Genomic DNA, 22,878 nt, shown 5'->3' with positions numbered 1-22,878 from the left:
TTCATTTCTGTAACCAGAGGATTAAACCCTAGTTTCCTAGTAAGACTTCGATTCAATTCTATTTATCTGTCCAGGCTTAAGGGTTCCTGTTCTTTTTAAGTCATTAAATTGTATCAGACAAGGGGGAAAAAGCGTGTGTGGCTTTCCCTAAGGTAAGATAGGCTTAAGGGATATTGAAATCAGGGCAGAGAAATGTTTTCTGTGACTCACCAGTCAGGGCAAGGCATAGAAGGAGCAATGACTTATTCATTAGCCCAGATAGAAGGCCACTCTTTTTCAGAGTGCGGCGCAGAGAGGCCAGGCTCAAAGGGCAGGAGGGCCGTCTGCAGGCGGCGCCGCCGCGGCTACCTGGAAGCCCAGCAAGTCACCTGAGTCCTGCGGGTGCCTGGGCTGCCAATCTGCAGCGACGCGTCCGCAGCCCCCGGGGGCAGGAACACGAGCCCCGGGACAGGAGGACGTCCTCGGCCCGCTGACTAGGGATCCACAAGCGGGTGCCCTGAGCCACATCCCCGCAGTGGGCGCCCGCATCCAGGTACCGCGCCACAGCACCTGCCTGGGCGTTCCCGCGCTTGGGGCGGGGCTTCCCGCGTCCCCTTTAAGAGGCCGCATCACCCGCCCTTGACGTCAGAGTGTCTCTCCGCACGAGCCCGCGTCCCGCTAGGCTCCGCGCCCTCGCGCCCACAGCCCCGGCGGCGGCACGACCAGCGGCGGCCAGGCGAGCGCGCCGCCCCGCTCGGCCCTCCGGTCCCGCTCCGCCGCCTCCCTCCCGCACAGCAGCCGCCAGCGCGGCCTCCTGCACCATGTCGGTGGCCGGGCTCAAGAAGCAGTTCCACAAAGCCACTCAGGTAAGGCGCGTGGCAGGTGTGTCCCGGGGCAGTCCGGGGCGAAGCTGCGAGGGGCGCGCTCGGCGCTGGCCGTCCGGCGGCAGCTTGGGGAGTTCGGCACCGAGCCTCGCCCGCGCCGGCTGCGCCCCGCCTCGCAAGCCAAGGCGGCGGCTCGGGGCATCCCGGGTCTGGGCGTCCGCCCTCGGTCCCCCGCCCCCGGCTTGGTGCGCGCTGCCTGCCTGCGGGTCCCCGGCGTCCTGCCTGGTAGCGCTGCTCGCCGCCCCCGCATCATCTGGCGCCCGTGCTGCAGGAAGGGGACCGCGGCTGCACTGCTGCCGCGGCGCGCAGGTGCCCCGGCGGCGCGGTGGGAGATTATGTAAAGTCGCCTCTTCACGGGTGACCTTGCGGAGTCGGTGCACCCGGCTGTCCCGGGATGTGTTGGCATGAGCGGTGGCCGCACTGGGGGTGGCGGCGCGGAGGCCAGCGGTTTGCGCTCCTTTCCCTTCCCCTGTTGTCAGAACCCTCCTTCCCCGCCGCCCGCAGGCTCCAGAGGAATGGAAAGCTGGCGTCTTCCTTTAGGGACCCACATACATTAACTTTTACCTGGAGAACTCGGTCGTGAAACTCCTTTGAGGCCAGAGCATGACAAGCAGTCTGCGGGTCTTAAATATTTCCCTTCAGCAACCAAATTGTTGAAGACTTAAAATCATTATGTATTTTAAATCGGTTTTAATGAACCTTTGACATCTTGGATGTGCCCATTTTTCTTTATGGGGTTAATAAGCTGTGACTGTAATAAAGCTGATTAATTTAGATTCTAATAATTAAAATCATTGGACTCAAAGAATTTTACGTAGGGGCAAATAAGCGAATACTTATGCTGTGACCTATTTCTTACATAATGTGTGTGATTACTAATTTTTTATCCTGAAATAGGTTCAAATTTACGGGATCTTTAAGGATTTTGATGACTTACCTCGAAATGTTTTTCATTATTTAGTGTTAAATAGTTTTTAATAGGTTAGCCTTAATTAATGAGCTTTCTCATAATTTCTCGAAAGTAGTGAGGTTTTTCCTAGGCTACCACAGTGGCAGCCTTGTTATGAACCACATCCAGAAAAGGTGAGGCTTGTGTTTTACAAAACCTTGGTTAACTTAGGGTGACAGGTGCAGCATGAAATTCCCGTCGTGTGTGTGTTTGCACGCGTCTGCATCATCCTCATCACACAGACTTGCCTTTATAGAATCAATTATACCTGTCAACTTAGGAAATCAAGAAAAGTAAGACTATTTCTGGAAAAATGTTTCTTAATGTAATTATTTTTGCTTTTCTATTATAATTGGAGTTACCTGTGACCTCTCTGCCAGCCATGTTTATGAGAGTAAGTGCTTTGTTGATGTAGTTTGGAAGGCTTCTAATAACTTTATACTGTAAGTTCTTTCAGGTTTACAGAACCAAGCATATGTGCTGCCCAGGAATTCCCTGGCAGGACTTCTTCGATATTACTAACCTTTTTGATTGCTCTACTGGTCACTTCTCTATAGCATATCTCAGCACTGCGTTTACCAACACGACATCTTTTTTCCACTTAGATTCTAAAGATTTCTTTTGCAAAGCTTAGTGCCCTCAAAGGCAATTAAGAGTCTTGGCTTTGGAGTGGGAAAGGCTAAGGTTTGAATTCTGCCTCTGCTTCTTCTGACCTTGAGAGAGTGTTTAACTTCTGAATCTGTCCTTGCTAAAGTGATGATAATTTCCGTTTCTCAGGGTTGAGGTGAAGAGAAATGAGTGTGTAGAACACACATAAAAAGTGTTCAGTAAATTACAGTTATTGACATTAAGGATATTTTTATTAGTATAAAATACTATCCCTTATGCTATGAAGAAGTTACCCAAGCTAGACTTTTTAGTTTTTCCAACTTAAAAAATAGAGGGCTCCATTTCAGCTAAATCTTGAAGTTCTATGTAGCTCTAAAGTGTAGAAAAAATAATTTAAACTGTGTTAGGAAAGAACTTAAAAGGCTGCAGTAGGTCGGCATGTGATGGGATAGGTTACTATTTATCACACCGAATCCAAATGCAGAATCACTGCGTCATTGTCTTCCTTTTACTGAAAAGCCTTTTATTTGAAAGGTGAAGCAGCACTTAGTCTCTTATCCATAATTTAGTGTAGCACACGCTTAGAAAGTTTAAGGCACAGGTTACTGTTCTGTGCATATGTATATTTAGGAGAGTATGTAAAGCCCATGTTAATGTTTGCATGTGACAAAAAAAAATTAGAGAAATAGTCCTGTCCTACTTTTGTAGCCATTTTTTTCCATGCAGGTCCGTGAACCTGATGTTATCTACAGAGAAGCTTTAGACCTAGAATTACTTCCTTTTGAGAAATGATGTGCTGGATAATATAGCCTGGGTTTGTTTGTTTGTTTATTTATTTATTCATTTGAGACAAAGTTTGACTCTTGTCGCCCAGGCTGGAGTGCGATGGCGTGATCTCAGCGTACTGCAACCTCTGCCTCCTGTGTTCAGGCGATTCTCCTGCCTCAGCCTCCCGAGTAGCTGGGATTACAGGCATGCACCACCACGCCCAGCTAATTTTTGTATTTTTAGTAGAGACAGGGTTTAGCCGTGCTAATCGGGCTGGTCTCAAACTCCTGACCTCAGGTGATCTGCCTGCCTCGATTACAGCCTGAGCCCCCGCACCTGGCCTATATAGCCTGGGTTTATAAGTGGAAGGAGTCTATTCAGGCAAACGTTTCTTTCTATGGAATTGAGCTTTTTTGTTTGTGTTAGTAAGGGATGATAAATAAAACAGTATATTGTTTGTACTTGGAATTTCTGATTAAATGTGTCACAACTGTTGTCTTATATTAGAATCGATTATTTCTACCTGGTTGCTGACAGTTATTTTAAATATATTTACAATTTGGAGGTAAAAAAATGCTTTTGCCAAGTAAAATTTGTTAGAGAAGAAAATCCTTTCAGCATAAAAATATATAATGATACCAAAAATTGATCATCTTATTTTCATATACTTCATTACTTAATTGCTCATAAAGATATAATTTACTATGTAATTATAAGTATTTTTTTTTTACTGTAATAAAGGGCAGATGATCTTGTGTTGCTCTTTTAGTGAGTTTTATTCATATTGAGATTTCATTTTACAAAAGTCATGTCAGTTTTTTTACATTTGTTTTAAACTGGCAGCAGCTTAGTTAAAAATAGCTGTTTCCAGTGAACATGAAGCTCCTACAAAATCTGTATTTTTAAAAATTCACTCTATCATGCATATGATGTGGACACGTTTTGCTTTATAATATGTAAAAGTCTATTATAAAGTAAAATATATTAGGTCATTTTATGAGTTTGCTGGAGCTGCTGTAACAAAGTACTACAAACTGAGTAGTTTCAACAACAGAAATGTATTGTTTCCCACTTCTTGAGCCAAGCACGCTTGAAGTCTGAGACCAAGGTGCCAGTAGGGCCATGAGCCCTCTGAAGGTATGAGACAGCATCTACTCCAGGCTGCCTTCTTAGCTCTTGTGCTTTGTTGGGAATCTTTGGGCTTCCTTGGCTTGTAGATACGTCACCTTGGTCTCTGCCTTTCATGCTCACATGACATTCTCCCTGTGTGTGTCTCAGTGTCCAAATTTCCCCATTTTGTAAGGACCCCAGTCATATAGGATTGGGCAAGCCCATCCTACTCCAGTATGATTTTATCTTAAATAATTACCATCTGCAATGCCCCTATTTCCAAATAAGGTTGCATTCTGAGCTATTGTAATTAGGATTTTAATGTGAATTTTGGGAGGGGCACAGTTCAATCCATAACAGTCATTATTTGCATAAAAGGATTAACCACAGTATTCTATATTTGATTCAACATCTAAGAGGACAGTTCAGCCTGTAAATAACATAACTTTCTATTGCATCAAAAAGATATACTTTCTCCTTTTTTAATGAGTTGGTTAGTATATTGCTAAGGTTTGAATGTGTCCCCGTAAAATACATATGTTGAAACTTGACTGCCAATGTGACAGTATTAAGAAATGGGGCCTTTAGAAGGTGACTAAGTCATGAGGGCACTCATGATTAAGTCATGAATGGGATTAGTGCTGTCTTAAAAGAAGTTGAAGGGGTTACCCTGTCCCCTTCCACCGTGTGAGGATTTAGCAACAAGGCACCATCTTTGAGGCAAAGGGTGGGCCCTAACCAGGCACAAATCTGCTAGTGCCTTCATCTTGGACTCCTAGCCTCCCAAACTGTGAGAAATAAATTTCTATTATTTATAAATTATCCCGTCTAAGGTATTTTGTTAGCAGCCTGAACAGACTAAGTCAGAAATATACCTATTATAAACTGTGTTTTCTGATTTTTTTAAATGATAAAATTAATTTGGGTAGGCTAGGTTTTATGATACAGTCTGATATGTGTTTGTCACACTCAGATTCTTTAACTGGGAAAATTTCATTATGTTTGTGTTCCGTGTCTTTTTGTTTTACCTAATTTCCTCATTCAGAATGCTGTATTTTATATAGATGCTTTGCTCAGGAGACCATTACATAAATCTTTTCATGCATTTGTTGATTTGGTGAGATGTTAAACTTACTAAGGTATTTGATTAAATATCTAATTAGTTATGACTTTATCTTAGTGAGATTTTCAGTTTCTTAATTGCCTCTAAGCGGTCAACTCTCTGCTGCCTTTAAAATCTTGGCTGTGGCTTGTTGCTTGACCCAGAATTTCTGCACCTGTACCTTTTCACATTCTTAGCCAGTAGTCTCTAATAGGCTGCAAGGGGCCTATATATTTTATAAAATTATAGGTCACATTTTATACGTGCATTTTTCTGAGGGAGAATGTCCTTAGCCTATCACCAGATTCTTAAATAAATTCCTAATTGCTGCCCCTCCCTCCCCTCAAAAAGTAAAAATACGGTGGGGCATGGTGGCTCACTCCTGTAATCCCAACACTTTGGGAGGCCAAGGCAGGCGCATCACTGGAGGTCAGGAGTTCAAAACCGGCTTTGCCAGTGCGGTGAAACCTCGTCTCTGCTAAAAATACAAAAAGATTAGCCAGGCGTGGTGGCAGGTGCCTGTAATCCCAGCTACCCGGGAGGCTGAGGCAGGAGAATTGCCTGAACCCAGGAGGCAAAGGTTGCAGTGAGTCAAGATGGCGCCCCTGCACTCCAGCCTGGGTAACAGAGTGAGATTCCGTCTCAAATAAATAAATAAATAAATTCATCATGTCATCAGGAGAAAGTGGGTGTTTCTTACAATACCATCACTCCAACAGTTCTGTTACTGGGCTTTAGGATGCCTGATCAAAATGCAGCCTTCTCTGCATTAATTTTAGCAGCAATCAAATATAAAAAACCTTTCCAGAGGTGTCAGGATTGAATGAGATAATGCTTGTGAGAGTGCCATGCTTGCATAATAAGGATCACTTGAACCATGTAAAACAAAATGTTGTTAATGAGCTTGAAGTCAACGATATGGGCCTGTGGGGTATATGAAAAGAAAGTGGTGACTGAAAATGATTTCCCTGTAGACTGAGAGTCCTCTTGATTGAAGTTTGTGTTGTTGAAACAGTTATATTTTTGCAAGCTTTTTTCGTCATAGTGTTTCTTTAGTGTTTTAAATTGAGTTTATATGAATTTTGGTTTCAGTCTACTTGGAAAATTTTAAAGTAACCTGCAAATTAATTAGAAGTGCCCTAGAAAATGGCAAGACTTGGTTGGGGCAAATGGTGACTGTTTTGAGACAGATGTCATTGTGGAAGGGAGAGGTTTAATATTCAGGGGAAGGGAGCTGAAGCTTGCAGAGCAGATTCCATTCTGCCAAGCCTCTTGTGCTGCATACAGAGTCTCAGGGCATCAAGCAACCGGAGGGCTTTCTTCAGAGGAGTAGCCTGAGGCAGAGGCGAGAGAAGGGCAGGACACACTGACAAATGAATAATGAGAATTAGGTGAGGAGATGGAGTTTGAGAACTGCTTCAAACTTTAAGGTGGATATCTGGTGGGGCTTTCTGGGGATGAGCAATTCTTAATTTAAGGCCAGATAGGGGAGATGCTAAGTGGGTAAGAAGTCAGTGGATTTTTTGGCCTCCTTTTTTCTCTTTTTGTTCTTCTGATCCTTTGTACCCTTTTCCTGTGTTCTTTTAAGTAATGTTCAGTGAGGTGTAGCCACAAAAAGGGACACAGGAGAGGCTCAAGAAAACAGAGTTTATTATACTCACATGTCTTAGAATGACAGAATCACTGTACAGGAGGATAGGAGGGGGGCACACGTGGGGTGGAGGTGACAGCTCTGAGAGCAGGATCAGCTAAGCAGGTGGGAAACAGGTGGGAGCAGAGAGAGCAAGGACCGTGGGCAAGTGATCTCAGTGCAGTTCACAGCTCAGTGCAGTTCACAGTGCATTGCATTGGTGCATTGGTAGGTCGTGGTCAGAAGAACACAGAGAGGTGAACTTGTGGTAGGAGCCAACCTTATCAAACTTGTGCACCTGGTTACCTGGGTGGGTGTTCACAGTTAGTGTATGTGGGAATGGATGTTGAGGCAGCAAGAGACAAAATGTGAAGTTTTGAAACTTTGTAATACAACCCTTCTCAGTGTTTTTGGTTTAGAATTTATTTGTTTCCATAATCACTTAAGGAGCCTAAAAGCTTAAGAATGATGTACATGGTATCCGATGGATAATAAAGACTAAAAAGAGAGCTATAACTATACTTATTAAAATGCCATGATTGTGAGACCCTGCCAGGTCTTTTGCATTCTACCAACAAAATATTTTCATGCTATACTAAATCATTAGCTGATGACAAATGCTTCAGGAAATAATTTCACTATTTATAAAGGTTTTACATTTAGTACAACTTCTAAATGCCAAATATGATGTTGTAGTTGCTCTACCCTAATCTCCCTCCGTCATCCCCTGGGTCAAATTGTATATAGTAGTGATGAATATGGAGAAGCTGTCTGTAATACTTGTGAAGAACCCACAGCTCCACGGAGGTTTGCTTGGATACTTGGGACACTGAAGGACCTCTAGGCAGTGTTTTCTAGCTTCTTTTGAATTATGATATATATAAAAAAATAGAAATATCTTTTTTATAATTCAAACTAACCTTTCCCCATAGATACTAATGGAAGCAGTTTTATAATGCTGAGAAATATCTCAATATCAAGCTATGTATTAGTCTGTTCTCATGCTGCTAATAAAGACATACCTGAGACTGGGTAATTTATAAAGGAAAGAAGTGTAATTGACTCACAGTTCTGCATGGCTGGGGAGGGCTCAGGAAACTTACAGTCATGGCGGAAGGAGGATCAAAAATATTCTTCACATGACGGCAGCAAGGAGACAGTACAGTGCAAAGTGGGGGAAAAGCCCCTTATAAAACCATCAGATCTCGTGAGAATTCACTCACTATCACTAGAACAGTGTGGAGGTAACCACCCCCATGATTCAATTATCTCCCACCAGGTCCCTCCCATGACAGATGGGGATTGTGGGAACTACCATTTAAGATGAGATTTGGGTGGGGACACAGCCAAACCGTATCACAGAATAATGCTTGAAAGAAACATAAAGCAGATAGTCAGCCGATGCTTTTAAATGTACAGGAAATTGGCTGGGTGTGGTGGCTCATACCTGCAGTCCCAGCACTTTGGGAGGTCGAGGCAGGCAGATCACTTGAGGAGTTTGAGACTAGCTTGGCCAACATGGCAAAACCTCGTCTCTACTAAAAATGCAAAAATTAGCCAGGCTTGGTGGTGCACATCTGTAATCCTGGCTACTCAGGAGGCTGAGGCAGGAGAATTGCTTGTGCCTGGGAGGCGGAGGCTACAGTGAGCCAAGATCACACCATTGCACTCCAGCCTGGGCGACAGAGCAAGACTGTCTCAAAAAAAAAAAAAAAAAAACCAGGAAATAATGTCCACAGTGAATGATACCAGTGAGGAAAGGAGAGAAGGGGAGTCAGGACAGTTATCGTCCATAATAGTGATGGCATCCTGCAGGGGGGCATTGTGAAATCCCCTGCCTGCCAGTAGAGGAAGTTCCTTGGTTTTACAATCTGGCTCTGCAATCTGGAAAGAACTCTTTTGTTCTTTCTTACATATATTTGGCCAGGTCTAAGGAGGGTGAGAGGAAATGTGCCCCCTTTGGGAATGGCATAACTTTTTCAGTCAACTTTCTGTTTATTTAAATTTGGGGATTGTTTTACAGTCACAGGCTTTTAACTATCCATGGTTGATTCGAGTAACGAAATTTCTTCAGAAATTTAGTAGGCTTCTGGCCAAGTGCCGTAGCTCATGCCTGTAATCCCAGCAGTTAGGGAGGCCGTGGTGGGCACGTCACTTGAGGCCAGGGGTTCAAGACCAGCCTGGCCAACATGGCGAAGCCCCTTCTCTACTAAAACTACAAAAATTAGCTAGGCATGGTGGCCTATGCCTGTAGTTCCAGCTACTAGGGAGGCTGAGGCTTGAACCTGGGAGAGTTGCTTGAACCTGGGAGGCAGAGGTTGCAGTGAGGCAGATTGCACCATTGCACTCCAGCCTGAGCAATAGAGCAAGTCACTGTCTCAAAAAAACAAAAGCCAAAAACCAAAAAACAGAAAGACTTCAACTTAAAAGGCTTCTGATCTCTTTTCTTCTTGTGAGTTTCATTTGCCAGTTTCTATGATGGAAATTCTTTTTTAGACCTAATTTTCAACCAGTAGACTTGGTTGTGTTACTCTGAACTTAGCAAGAGGGCCTGATACTTTGGCTTAACCAAAAAGTCTTAATGGTACTTTGTTACTTAAAGTCTTTTTCATTTATATTTCCCGTAATTTGCTTCAGGGACTCAGGATGACCCTGGATGGGTTCTGCCATCTGTAACATATGGTTTTCAAGGTTGCCAAAGGGAAAGAATATGTTTGAACAAACATGGGAGATATTCATAAGCCAGGCCTGGAAGAGGAATATGGTAGACAGAATGCTATGATTGTCAGTGACTCTTGCTCTTGTGTACTCTCCTCCCCTTTGAGTGTGGGTGAAATGTTCAATTTGAAAAGATGTTATTCCTGAGGCTTTAACGTTGTAAGACGAAAGGGAAATTGTATGATTGGACTTAATCTAATGTCATGAGCCCTTTAAAAGCAGGATATTTTCTCTGGCTGGTAGTGGAAGGAGAAATCAGAGAGATTGGAAGTACGAGCAGGACTGGACATGCTGTTGTTGGTTTCAAGAGGGAGGGGCCGTGTGTGAGTAGTAATGCAGGCAGCCTCTAGGAGCAGAGATCAGCTCTTGGATGATGATAAGCAGGGAAAATAGGGACCTTAGACCTACAGACTTAAAGAACTGGACTCTGCCAAGAATCTGAGGGGAAGGTAATTCTTCCCCCGAGCTTCCAGATAAGAGCCCAGTCTAGCCAATGCCTTGATTTTGGCCTTGTGAGGCCCTCAGCAGGGAGCTCACTTAAGCAGGCCCAGACTTCTAATTTATAGAATTATAAGATAATAAATAGGTATTGTTTTAAGCTGCTGAATTTGTGGTAATTTGTTATACAACAGCTGAAAATGAAGAGAAGGAATAGTCCCTTCCGTTTATGTTTGGTTGGCTGGAACTTGTAACATGGCCCCTCTGTGGTACACCTAGGAGAAAAGGAAGAAGGCAAGTGTAGCCTAGCTATGTGCCCAGGATGTAAAAGTGGGTTTTTGGTTAAAAAGCTAGCAGTTTTGCCATTACTGGTGCCTATAATTAATTAATTGTGTGTCTGTATATTAATCTATTTCTGAGATTGTAAGTGTATGTGTATGTGCATATGTCCATATGCACATACACAACATACATATGCACATATGAATTTTAAGTCTAGTTTGCTGAATAAGTCTTTTCTTAACACATAAGGCTCAATATGTTCCATGTGCCTTTTGAAACAGCATTTCACTCTATCACCCAGGCTGGAGTGTAATGGCGCGATCACAGCTCACTACAGTCTCAATCCCCTGGGCCCAAGCAATCCTCCCACCTCAGCCTCCAGAGTAGCTGGGACTATGGGCATGTGCCACTATGCCTGGCCCATATGCCTTTTTAATATATTTTTTGTTTTATAGATTTTTTTCTACAGTGCTTTGGCTTTCTGGTATTTAGACATTTTTCTTTGATAAGGCACAAGTTCATTTCTGTGGCTCCTGATCAGTTTTTTTTAAACAGTGGCACTGTTAAGTACTTGCTGAGCAGTACCTTAGCTTGGTGGGCTGGTGGAACAGTGATAACTTCACTAACCTTGGAATAGACTACAGATCTGCAAAGAAGTTTCTGAATTCTTAGTCTCTGACAGTGTGGCAGGGATTTCAGTGAGAGTAGAGGAGTTGACTGTTAACCCTGCATCTGTTTTTGTGCTTGGGGAAGGCTGAGGCCAACAGACAGTGAAATGCCCTTACCTAGTACAGGCACATCAGATGGCTACATGGTACTTCGAAGTTGTTCATTAAGTTGTTTAAGATTGCAGATTTGTGTAGCACATTTGAAGTGTGTTGTGGTGTCAGCAGCAGGGGTGAGGGTGGTCATGGGCCCCGTAACATGTGGGCCGTTGTCTGTGATGCGTTAGCCCCATGCTCTTTGACGTGATTCATGGATCCTTAGCCCTTAATGGTTTTCCAGGTACATCTGGTAGATGGTGCCAGACATAATTTGGAAGGCATGAGGTCTGGCACCCTGAGATATATTTTAGGGACTTGGTGTCAGTTGAGCAGCTTGGCCAGGGAGAGAATAATGAGGCCTGATTTTGTATCTGAGTGGTAAGTAACCTGAAGGAGAGGTGTCCTGTAGAAATTGATTACAGGGTGGACACACCTCTCACTTCTGTTGTTATTTTCTGCATATACTGCTTACTGAGGTGACCCTAATGTGCTTCTTTCTGTTGAGTTAATGTTGTGTACAGTGGCTTGATGGTTGAATTTATACCATTCATCATTTTACTGCTCAAGTGGCTGCATCTGGGCAAGAAGGACCTACAAACCCTTTGCCGTGCCCATGGCATGTCATCATCGTATAATACACTGGCTAAAGGAAGTGTTTTCTGGAGGTGTTCGTCAATACTGTAGTTAAGAGTTTACTGATTAATATTAATAGTCCGTTATCCAGAGATCTTCTACTTCTTATGATCAACCTTGCACTTAAGTTCTATCTCCCATTTCACTTTTTAGTTAAGTTTAACAGACAGTAAAACTGTTTTCCATTATTCTCATTTCCATCCATCTCATCCATTATGCTGTATGTATTTTGGGCCATTTGAAGCTCATAAATCTAAAATCTTTGGATTTTTCACCTTTTGGTCATTATATTCACCTTAAACCCAGTCCAAATTTTCCAGATACATTTATAGTGCTCATCGTCCTTATGTTCTAGACATGGAAAGCTCCTTTTTCCTAGCTCCAAGAAAAGCTAGAAGAATGTCATTCTTTACACAACTTAAATTGTTCAGAAGATATTTTTGTGATCACGAAGATGCATTTAATTCATTTTTGTTTTATTTTGTTTTTGAGACAGGGTCTCACTCTGTCACAGTGGCGTGATCACAAATCACTGCAACCTCCTCCTCCCAGGCCCAAGCCTCCCTCCTCAGCCTTCCAGGTAGCTGGGACTACAAGCTCGTGTCACCACTCCTGGCTAATTTTTTGTATTTTTGGTAGAGACAGGGTCTTGCTACATTGCCCAGGCTGGTCTTGCACTCCTACTCAAGTGATATGCCTTCCTCGGCTTCCCAAAGTGCTGGGATTACAGGCCTGAGCCACTGCACCTGGCTAACATTTAATTCACTTTTTACGAGCTCTTTCAGCTACTTTCTGTGTCTGAAGACATAGACATTTAAAGCATTTTGATACATTTTCACCAAAAAAATCACCTTACATAAAAGGACATGCCTTAAACAGAAAGCTTATCGTAAAATCTCTGTATCAATTGTTTTCCTAAATTGATGACTGTTACGTCTTCCCCTTTTGTGAAGCAGTGAGTTATACTGATATTTTGTGATATGTACTGGCTTGCCCTTTGTAATATCTAAATTCTTAGTGTTGTCACCCCTCCAGTGCCCCCCAAAAAAGGTCAACAGGTCAGAAGTAAATTAGCATTCACTCAGGAATGGGGGTTGCAACCTGGCTAGCAGTCAGAGATTGCACCACCCAAGAAGGGCAAGGGGGCTATTTAGAAGAACTTATTTAGATTACATAAATTGCTTGTCACATTATTTCATTGGTGTATTAAACAAGTCTTTAATCAGTAGTAGAAGGGTACATTTGTATCAGTCAGTCAGGAAAAACCTATATACAGAGTGTTTGTAAAGATTAGGACCAGTTTTACTTGTATTGTGTAGTGTTGAGAGCACGGTTGTTTGTGAAGGAATGTTTTTCACAGTTCCTTTTCAGGTCTCAAAGTTCATCAGCAGTTTAACATGGAGTAGTAGCCCAAGATAGAGTTACTGATATAAAGCCTGGAACGTTGCTAAGCTCATAGTGTCCAGTAAAACTGTGTCTACTGGTTGCTGCTGTGAATGATTCAGGTGAACGTAGGCATTTTCTGTAGGCTCTTTCCACATGATTATGGTAGAATAATTTGATTGTTTCCTAAGTGTATCATTCAGTTTTATCTTCATGATATTTTGTCAATCTGTATTCACGTTTACTGACTATATTAGGGTTCGCCAGCAAAACAGAACCAACATGATATATAGACACATGAGAGGGATTTATTATGGGTATTGGCTCGTGATTATGGAGACTAAATCCTGCACTATGCTTTCTGCAAGCTGGAGAACCAGGAAAGCTGGTGGTGTAATACAGTCCAAGTCCAAAGGCCTGAGGCCCCGGGGAGCTGCTGGTGTAAACCCCAGCCCCAAAGGCTCAAGAATTTGGAGTTCTGATATGCAAGGGCAGGAGAAGATGGAAGTCTTGCTTAAGAAGAGAGAGCAAATTTGCTTTCTGCTCTTCCCAGGCCCTCAAGCGATTGGACGTCTGCTGCCCTTAGATCTTCTTTCCTCAGTCTACTGATTCAGATGCTAATATCTTCTGGAAACACCCTGGCAGACACATGCACAAATATTTTACCAGCTATCTGGGTATCCCTTAACCCAGTTAAGTTGACACATAAAATTAATCATCACACTGACTTAATTTAAAACTGAATCATTGTACCATTTTCACAAATGGAAAAATCACTGTCAATTATCATACAAAACAAAATTAAGTCCTGGATACTCTTGCCTGAGTAAATCTGTGAGCTTGAGGTTTATTCTGCTTTTGTTAAAACAGGAGATTAACAAATAAACAAGTAGTAGATATTCTAACAATACCCTGAGATTTCCTCCTTCACTAAATTAGAATGGAAGAAGAATAAAATGGATATTTTAATTTGGGGATTCAGTGTTCTTAAGGACCATGATATTGTGAAATATGTATTTCGTCTCCCTGTTTCCTCACAGGAAAAAACCTCTAAAACCCATGGGATCATCAGAGTGGTAACTGTCTTTTCTCTGCTATGAGATGACCAGTGGCTGGGGACTCCTATAGCTTCAGGTTGAGGGCTGTTCACCAGAAAGACCATTGTATGCTTAGAGGGTTGGGACTTTCAGCTCCACCCTCCAGCCTCCTTAGAGGGGAAAGGGGGATGAAGGTTAAGTGGATCACCAAAGGCCAGTGATTTAATCAGTCATGCCTATGTAATGAAGCCTCCATAAAAACCCAACATCACAGGGTTTGGGAGGATTTTCAGACAGCTGAACATGTGGTGGTTCCTGAAAGAGGGTGTGCCTGGAGAGGGTATGGAAGCTCCAGGCTGCTTCTCCCATACCTCGACCTATGTGTCTCTTCCATCTGGCTGTTCACCTGTATCCTTTGTAATACCTTTCTAATAAATGGCTAAACATAAGTAGGAGTTTCCCTGAGTTCCGTGAGCTGCTCTGGCAAATTAGTTGAATTACAGGAGGGGGTTGTGGGAACCGTGATTTATAGCTGGTAGGTTAGAAGCACAGGACTGTGCTTGTGACTGGCATCTGAAGCCAGTTGTGGGACTGAGCCCTCAACCTATGGGATCTGACGCTATCTCCAGGTAGTGTCAGAATTGAATTGAATTAGAGGACACCCAGCTGGTGTCCAGTGGAGAATCATCCGCAGAATGGGTTGCTGGTAGGGAGAAATCCCCACACATTTTGGTGACCAGAGGTCACAGAAATAGTCTGTGCTGGGTATTTTGAGATATATATATATATAATAGGAGAAACTGCGTTTTTTTCCTACATCCTTACAAGGACACAAGAATGTACCAACTGTCTTGTTCAAACCATGGCGCTTCCCATACATAATTTGACTATGGAAATGGTTGACCTTTTTCTGAGTACCAAGGAGTTTTCTGCCCGTAATGGGGTATTTAATTATATTTTAGAAAAAGGAAGGTCATTTGTTTAGAGCAGCACTGAGTCATCTGTTCTGTGCCTGATGTTCAGAAAGGAGGTAGACATGTTCTGTAAGAGAAGCTTTTGAGATAATTTAGAAAATGGTGCAACACCATCCATCATCAGGCTGTGTGGCACAAGATCAGTAGGAGCCCAGAGACTTCAGATCTCCTAGTTTTCCCATTCTGAGCACTTGTGAGACCCCAGACCAGTCACTAGTAACTTGATCTCAACTTCTTCCTCCTCACACCCACATTTTCTCAGTTGCACAGCTGAGGTAATACGGTCTTGCGCATGATTTTAGGTTCTGACATTTTATGCTTCTGGTCTCGTTCCTCTCTGGTTCATTATCTAGTGTGGCTATAGTGACTTTTCTAAAGAGCAAATCTAGCATTGTTCTTCTTAAAACTCTTCAGTGGCTCCTTATGGCTCCCAGGATAAGTCCCTCTGAAGTCCTGTTCAGGAGTCTGAAGTGTCATCTGTGCCCTGCTCAGTGATCTGCTTTCACTCTCACGCTCTAAATGTGCTCTGAGTTGTAGCTGTGCTAGTTATCCTGACACCTCGCAATTATGCCATACAATGTTTCTTGCCTTTCAAGCCTTCCCACCATGCTCTTCCCTTTCTGTGGAAATTCCCTTCCTTCCACTTTGTATTTGATTAATCACCACTTTAACTTATCAGCTTCATATTTTCTTAGAGAGGTTACCCTTCCCTCATTTACTGTGGGTTAAGTGTCCTTCCATGTGCAATGAAAATTGCGTGTTGTGGGAGAGGAACAACACACACCAGGGTCTATGGGGCGGGGGTGGGAGAGCATCAGGACAAATGGCTAATGCATGTGGGGCTGAAAATCTAAGTGACAGGTTGATGGGTGCAGCAAATCACCATGGCACATGTATACCTATGTAACAAACCTGCACGTTCTGCACATGTATCCTGGAACTTAAAGTAAAATAAAAATTAAAAAAATTGTGTGTTGTACCTCTGTGAAGTGTAGTGCTTGGCTCACTGCTATACAAGCACCAGTCTCCTTGATGGTATCCTCTATGGTGGGTATAAAGAGAAGGACCCTGCCATTCTATGCTTCATTCTGTTGCCAGTTCCTAGCCTGTAGTGGGCATTTAATTGATAATTGTTGAATGAATACATAGTTCCCGTTTCTTTCTGTCGATCCTTATGTATATTTAAAAGGGGGTCCTATGCATATATTTTTGATGTATTCATTTCTGCTTAAAAAACATCACAGATTTCCAAAAGTTAATGTAGAATTTAAAGCACACCCTCATAAAATTGTAAGATTGTAAGTTTAAAATAAACTTCCTTCATTGTACAAATGGCTAGCCTAGGTACTATTTTAACTCATTTATTACTCACAGAAACCCTATGAACATTATTATCCCCATTTTACAGATGAGGAAGCTGAAGCACAGAGGTGGTTACATGGCTTCAGTGGCAGAGTCAGGATTGAAACCACACCACCTGGTTTCAGAGCCAGTAACTGCCAGTAGTTTTTAACCATGAGTCCTATTGTCACCTTATACATCAAACCAAGACATATCTAAAAGCTCTTGGCAATCACCAAGAAGAAGATATGAACACTTTGTAGAAAAATTAGACAAAAATATGGAAAGGCAGTATTTGAAAGAACAAGTGGCCAAGATATGAATGCAAAAATCAAGGAAATCAAACAGCAATATCTGACATTTTTCATTGTTTAGATTGGCAGAGATGAAAAGGATAATAACATTCTGGGTGAGCAAGAGTGTAAGAACATGGGTCCCCGTTTATGGTGGGAGTGTAAACTGTTAAAACACTTCTGGAGATTAGTTATTCTCTTCCCTGTAATTCTGTTTTCAGGAAACTATTCACAGAAAATAAATGTATAAGTATGTACAACTTATGTACAAGATTGTTCACTGTAGCAACTATTGTGGTGAAAATTGTAAACAACCTAAATCAATAAGGGATAAGGAAGTAAATCTGTATGTCAATATTATGAAATCTCTACAGCTATTTTATCTATAGAGCAATATTTATTGCAGTAGGGAAACATTCATGATTATTGCCACAATGAAAAAAGCCGACCATAAAGCAGATATGTAATATGTAGTTAAGCCTGATACTGTAAAAATATAGCTATGATGGTAGCTAAAATTCACTGAGAATTTATAGACTAGGCATTATGCTATATTGTTACAGTAAGATTATTTTTTCAATGAACATTTGAACAGTGATTATTCCTGGTCAGTGGATTTATGGGTGAGCAGTTAGTGTTTCTACATTTTCTTTATTATCTTTGGTAATTTGATCTATTACAAAATTTTCTTTCCACATCATCATCTTTACTTGTCACCCCACTTTCTCAGGATAAGTTGAAAACAAGGAATGGAATAATTTTAGGAGCCACTACGGGGACTAGGAGCAAACCCAGTTTCTAGCCAAGTTCTAGAACTATAAATAGATGTCAGTTTGCTTCATTAGGCATTTAGCTTAAAACTACTGGAACACCTGCCTTGCCTTCCATAGGGCCCTGAATTAAATTGTGCTGCTTGGGTTTCTTCCGAATGCATGATTACTTTTCTGGTTTCACCAAGGAGACGTGTACAAACATTATAAATAAGCAGCTGCTAATGACTTTTGCTGGCATTTCTTTTAAATGAAGATTTTTTTTTTTCAGTTCCCTAGTCTTATCCCTAGGAAAAATAGTGTCGTAGCATTGACACTGTTTTTTCATAAAGGGAAAGAAGGCAGCTAAGACATGTATAGTGTATTGGAGTGCTCCTGTAAGATGTTCTTGGTAATTTGGTGTGAGCTGTTCAGCTTCATTCTCCAGCCCTTAGGCCACGAGTCTCCTGGGCATCTGTCACTTCTTAGCTTCTCAGCAAAAAGCCTGTAGGCAGTGCCATTCTAGCAAAAAGAAGAATGAAGTGAGGGAGAGATACCTGAGAAGATAGGAGACATTCCCAATGATCCCTGTTGAACTTGAATGCAGAACATTGTTCATAATCTCTGGCAGGCTTCTATTTTTAAGACAGAAAATACAAAATTTAGGAAGCCATAAATGGTAAAATAATATATTCTTATCACCAACCCAAACAAAATAGATCAAAATGGAAAAAACACTACCGTGAAACACAGCCTCAGTAATGAGATGGGCAGGCCACTTTTGCCTTTCTCCCAGAGAGGACACGTCTAGCAAGATCCACTGGACTGCTGATGGTGGCGGATTGCTGGGCACAAGCATGCCTTTATGGATGGTCTGGCTTTCTCTGGGGCCTGCCACTCTTTGATGGCTTCAATGGCAAGTGCTTCGACCTCTGAGATAAATAATTTCTGTGAAATCATTTCTAGAGTAAAGCTTACTTTTCCAACCCCTGCAGCATCTTGTGATGTTTCTGGGGATAATATTAACTTGTAAGTTGAGAAACAGTTGAGACTGCTTCAGGAGATTTGTTTTCTTGTGTAGTAATCTGCTGAAGCATATACCAAATTGATGTTTTTATTTGCTGCAAAACTTCAGGTTTTGGTCCTTTTAAAGTAGTTTCAGATTTCAACATTTAAAAATAATTGGCCAGGCACAGTGGCTCACGTCTGTAATCCCAGCACTTTGGGAGGCTGAGGTGGGCAGTTCACTTGAGTTCAGGAGTTCAAAGCCATCCTGACCAACATGGTGAAACCCTATTTCTACTAAAATACAAACAAATTAGTTGGGCATGGTGGCACATGCCTGTAATCCCAGCTACTTGGGAGGCCAAGGCAGGAGAATCGCTTAAACCCAGGAGGTGGAGGTTGCAGTTAGCCAAGATCATGCCACTGCACTCCAGCCTGGGCGACAGAGTGATACTCAGTCTCAAAAAAAAATTACTATATAACAATGATTTTTTGAGTGAAGGTAGATGTAGCATAATGGAACTTAGTTACTTATGTATTCTGTATTATGTGCTTCTTAGGTGGTTCTCTTAAGAGTAAGGGTTTTGCAAGATGCTTCTTTCTTTCTTTTTTTTTTTTTTTTCTTTTTTGAGACGGAGTCTGGCTCTGTCGCCCAGACTGGAGTGCAGTGGCGTGATCTCGGCTCACTGCAAGCTCCGCCTCCTGGGTTCACGCCATTCTCCTGCCTCAGCCTCTCCGAGTAGCTGGGACTACAGGCGCCCGCCACCACGCCCGGCTAATTTTTTTGTGTTTTTAGTAGAGACGGGGTTTCACCGTGGTCTCGATCTCCTGACCTCGTGATCCGCCCGCCTCGGCCTCCCAAAGTGCTGGGATTACAAGCGTGAGCCACCGCGCCCGGCCGCTTCTTTCATAATTTGACACTACTTGTAGAAAGTGAGGTGTGAGTTTGTTTGATTTGTATGTTTTTCTTATCAGGTTATGGAACTATCCATTCATAAGCTACTCTAGAAATTATTTGGATTTAAAAACTCTCTTTGGAGAGTTGCAGGGGCCTGCCTGATCTGACCCTGGCCTCTCCAACCTGATTGTGGGCCAGTTTTCCCCCTCTCTATGCTCTGGTTATCCATCTTTCTTACAAACAGTAGGCATTTGTCCATTAACTGCCAGGCTCTGTGCTGAGTTTCAGGTATAGAGAGATGCATAAAATACTCATTCCCTGCCCCCATGGAACTGGCAGTGCAGTGTGGGAGACAGACCAATGATTATGCAAATATATAATTAGAATTTGTCACAGGTGCAACAAAGAACAATGCTAGGGCACTCTCACATGGGGGTCATACCTGACATTCTGTTGTGGAGAGAGGTCATGTTCTTTTCAGTATGTAGAAAGGTTAAGGTTGTCTATGAGGTACAGCTGGGGAAGCTCTCACCAGCTGACATCATTCAAAGAGTGAACAGAGTACTACTATTTGCACATAAAAAAGAGCAGGTTATGGTTTCACAGACGCTTTAGATTCTTATTCAGAGAGGATAGCTTTGAGGATAAAGAACTACTTTTCATGTCTTACTGAAGCTAGGGTCATGGAACATCTCCAGCTGGAATAGTTTCTGTTAAATAAGATTGTATGATATGATTTTACATCGTTGTCTTTCTTACCAAAGACCATAACTCTCTCACAGAAATGTGTGGGCATGCAGTGTTTCCCTGGGGATGTGTCTTTAAACTGAGAAATTGAGGCTGAGAAGAAACCAGGCCTTTGCAGAGCTGCTGGCCGAGGGGTTTGAGTCCACCCCAGCCCCCCAACCCCCCGACCTGCCCACTTCATGTCATCCTGGAGCTAGTTCACTCCCACTCATCCTTTAGACCTTGGTCCAGATGATACTTATTGGAATCCCTTTCTCTGATCTAGTAGGTTGGATCAGGTTCCTTTTATTACATTCACCATGGTTTGTGACTGTGCATTAATTTTATGGCCATTCGATTAAATGCCTGTCTCCTTCAGTTGGTCTCTAAATTCCTGAAGGGAGGGATCAAGTCTCTGCTGATCTCTTGGGGCAGTTACCATTATGCCCATTTTATTGATGAGGAAACTAAGGCATAGAGAAGTGTAGTGACTCATCCAAAATAATACACGGTATTAATGATGGAGGCAGAGTTTGACACTGGCAGTCCATCCTTTCGAATTTGGAATAGACTTTAAATGAATCATTTAATTATTTAATCGGTCAATGGAACAAAATAGAAAGTCCAGCAATAAGTAGTACCTTGTGGTGATCTGGTATACAATAAAGGCAGTATTTAAAATCATCAAAAAAGAATAGATTATTTAGTAAATGGCATTTGGACAGTTAGCTATCCATTTGAGAAATAAAATTTAATCCTTTTTGTCACATCTTAAAATAAATTTTAGCTAGTTGGAAAATATGAAGGTAAAAGAGTGTAAAAAGAAAATATGGTTTCTTTTGAACTGGGGAATACTTTATAAACGTAACATATCTTGCAGAGACTATGCACTATGGATGAAGGCTGGTGAATTTTTGCTACTTGTAAAAATGAAGAACTGCCAAGTAGCAAAGGATCCTAAAGATGGTTGAAGTGACTAATGGGATTAAGATTTGCAGCATACAATTAAAAATAAAATTTACAAAATCGAGCCTTGGCAAGGGTACGGAAGCAAATGGCACTGTATTTCCTGCAGGTTCTTCTTTCTGGGATCCAGTTAGGCAATAAGTGTCAATATGCAGATTCCCTTTGATTAAGGTACTTCTTGGAATTTATCACAAGTAGGATAATTGGGGATGTGCAAAGATGTGTGTTCAAAATTTATTGCTATGTTAATGGTTGTAAAATATTGGTCCAGTCATATGATGGAGTTTTATGAGGCAAATGATGTGATCTGTATGCACGTGGAAACCTTTCTTTGACATGCTTACGGTTGGGGGACAGATTCTAGCCAGGCATTTGTAGCATGAACCCATATGTAAAATTATGGGTGTGGCCTGTTTATGTACTTTTGGATGGGTGGTGATTTGGAACTAGGGTCAAAATGTTAATTATCTCTAGATGTGGGCTTTCGAACATTTTCTTTTTCTTAAAATTTTTTGATGTTTCCTTTAAAAAATATAAACAGTGAACATATACCTATTGACAGTAAACCTATCCAGGAAACGGGAATAAATATCTAAGACTGCCTATCTTTTTTTTTCTAATCTTAACAGTTACTTTGCTTATGAAATACAAAATTAGGACACTTTGTCATTTTGTATTTAAATTCTTGTAACACTTATTTTGGGCTCCTGTACATGCTCTTCTTGTGTTTGGCTTTCCTAGCCACTGTAGTTGGGATGTTTGAAATATTCAGGGTACTGAACAGCATTTTAGACACAAAAAAGTACATGGGTGCAGAAGCATTTTCATTAAAATTGCATGAACGCTGGAGTTTATTCTACAGCACAAAGCCTTCGTGGATGAACTGGATCAATGTTTGATAGAAACACAGCCTCTTAAGCATCAATGTTCTTAAACTCTTTGGTTATTAATTAAATGTCCTATGTTCTTTAGCCTTAAAAGATAGGAGAAAATAAGACAAAGGAGAAAAAAATCAAGATGTCGAAGATAGGAATTGTAATGTTGAAGGGAGAATTTCAAATAACCCACCTCCACACACGCCTTTCTCAGACAGACTGTTAAACAGCACAGCTGGATCCAATTCTGATCTTTTCTCAGATCTTCGAAGAACAGTTTTAATAAAGCATTAATTATGGAGCATCCCTACACACACTGTAGACAGGGATCATTCAGCTGCATAATGTTGCTAATGATATATTTATGGAATGCTATTTCCATCCTAGTTTAAGGTATCTGTTGCTCTCAGTTACTGGGGCTGTGCTGATTTCAGAACTACAAACAGCTTTTAATATTCAACACGCTAACTGGTTTGATGTATATGTTGTACTACCTTGGTTTTTGTGGGGAATGGACTTTAAAGATTAGTTTCATGCTTATCCACAGTGTGGGGACATGTGTGGTATTTTTAAAAACTCTTTAGTCATTGTCTGAGGTGAGAAATTGTTGGAAGACAGAGCAGAGGGGAGAAAGAGATACGTTATTTACGTAGGTGAAAAATACCATGTGAATTTAGAGTTTAGAGTTTAGGATATGGCGACCTTAATGAATTTTGGAGCTGCAGTAGGTAATGGATCTCTAAATTTTTTTCTGCAATTTTTGTT

General features: G+C 41.8%; 1 protein-coding gene across 1 annotated transcript in view; it reads left to right on the top strand.

Annotated features, from left to right (window-relative positions):
* The first annotated feature begins 622 nt into the window (after nucleotides 1-622).
* The window catches only part of SH3GL2 (SH3 domain containing GRB2 like 2, endophilin A1), a 222,566-nt gene continuing 200,310 nt past the window's right edge, over nucleotides 623-22,878 (top strand). The window contains exon 1 of the mRNA XM_055294171.2: nucleotides 623-845. Coding sequence (XP_055150146.1) covers nucleotides 801-845 — 45 coding nt within the window. The 5' untranslated portion in view covers nucleotides 623-800. The remainder of the gene's footprint in view (nucleotides 846-22,878) is intronic.

Source organism: Symphalangus syndactylus, chromosome 9, assembly GCF_028878055.3.
Source record: "Symphalangus syndactylus isolate Jambi chromosome 9, NHGRI_mSymSyn1-v2.1_pri, whole genome shotgun sequence".
Lineage (NCBI taxonomy): Eukaryota > Metazoa > Chordata > Mammalia > Primates > Hylobatidae > Symphalangus > Symphalangus syndactylus.
This window is presented reverse-complemented; position numbering and strand designations above follow the sequence as displayed.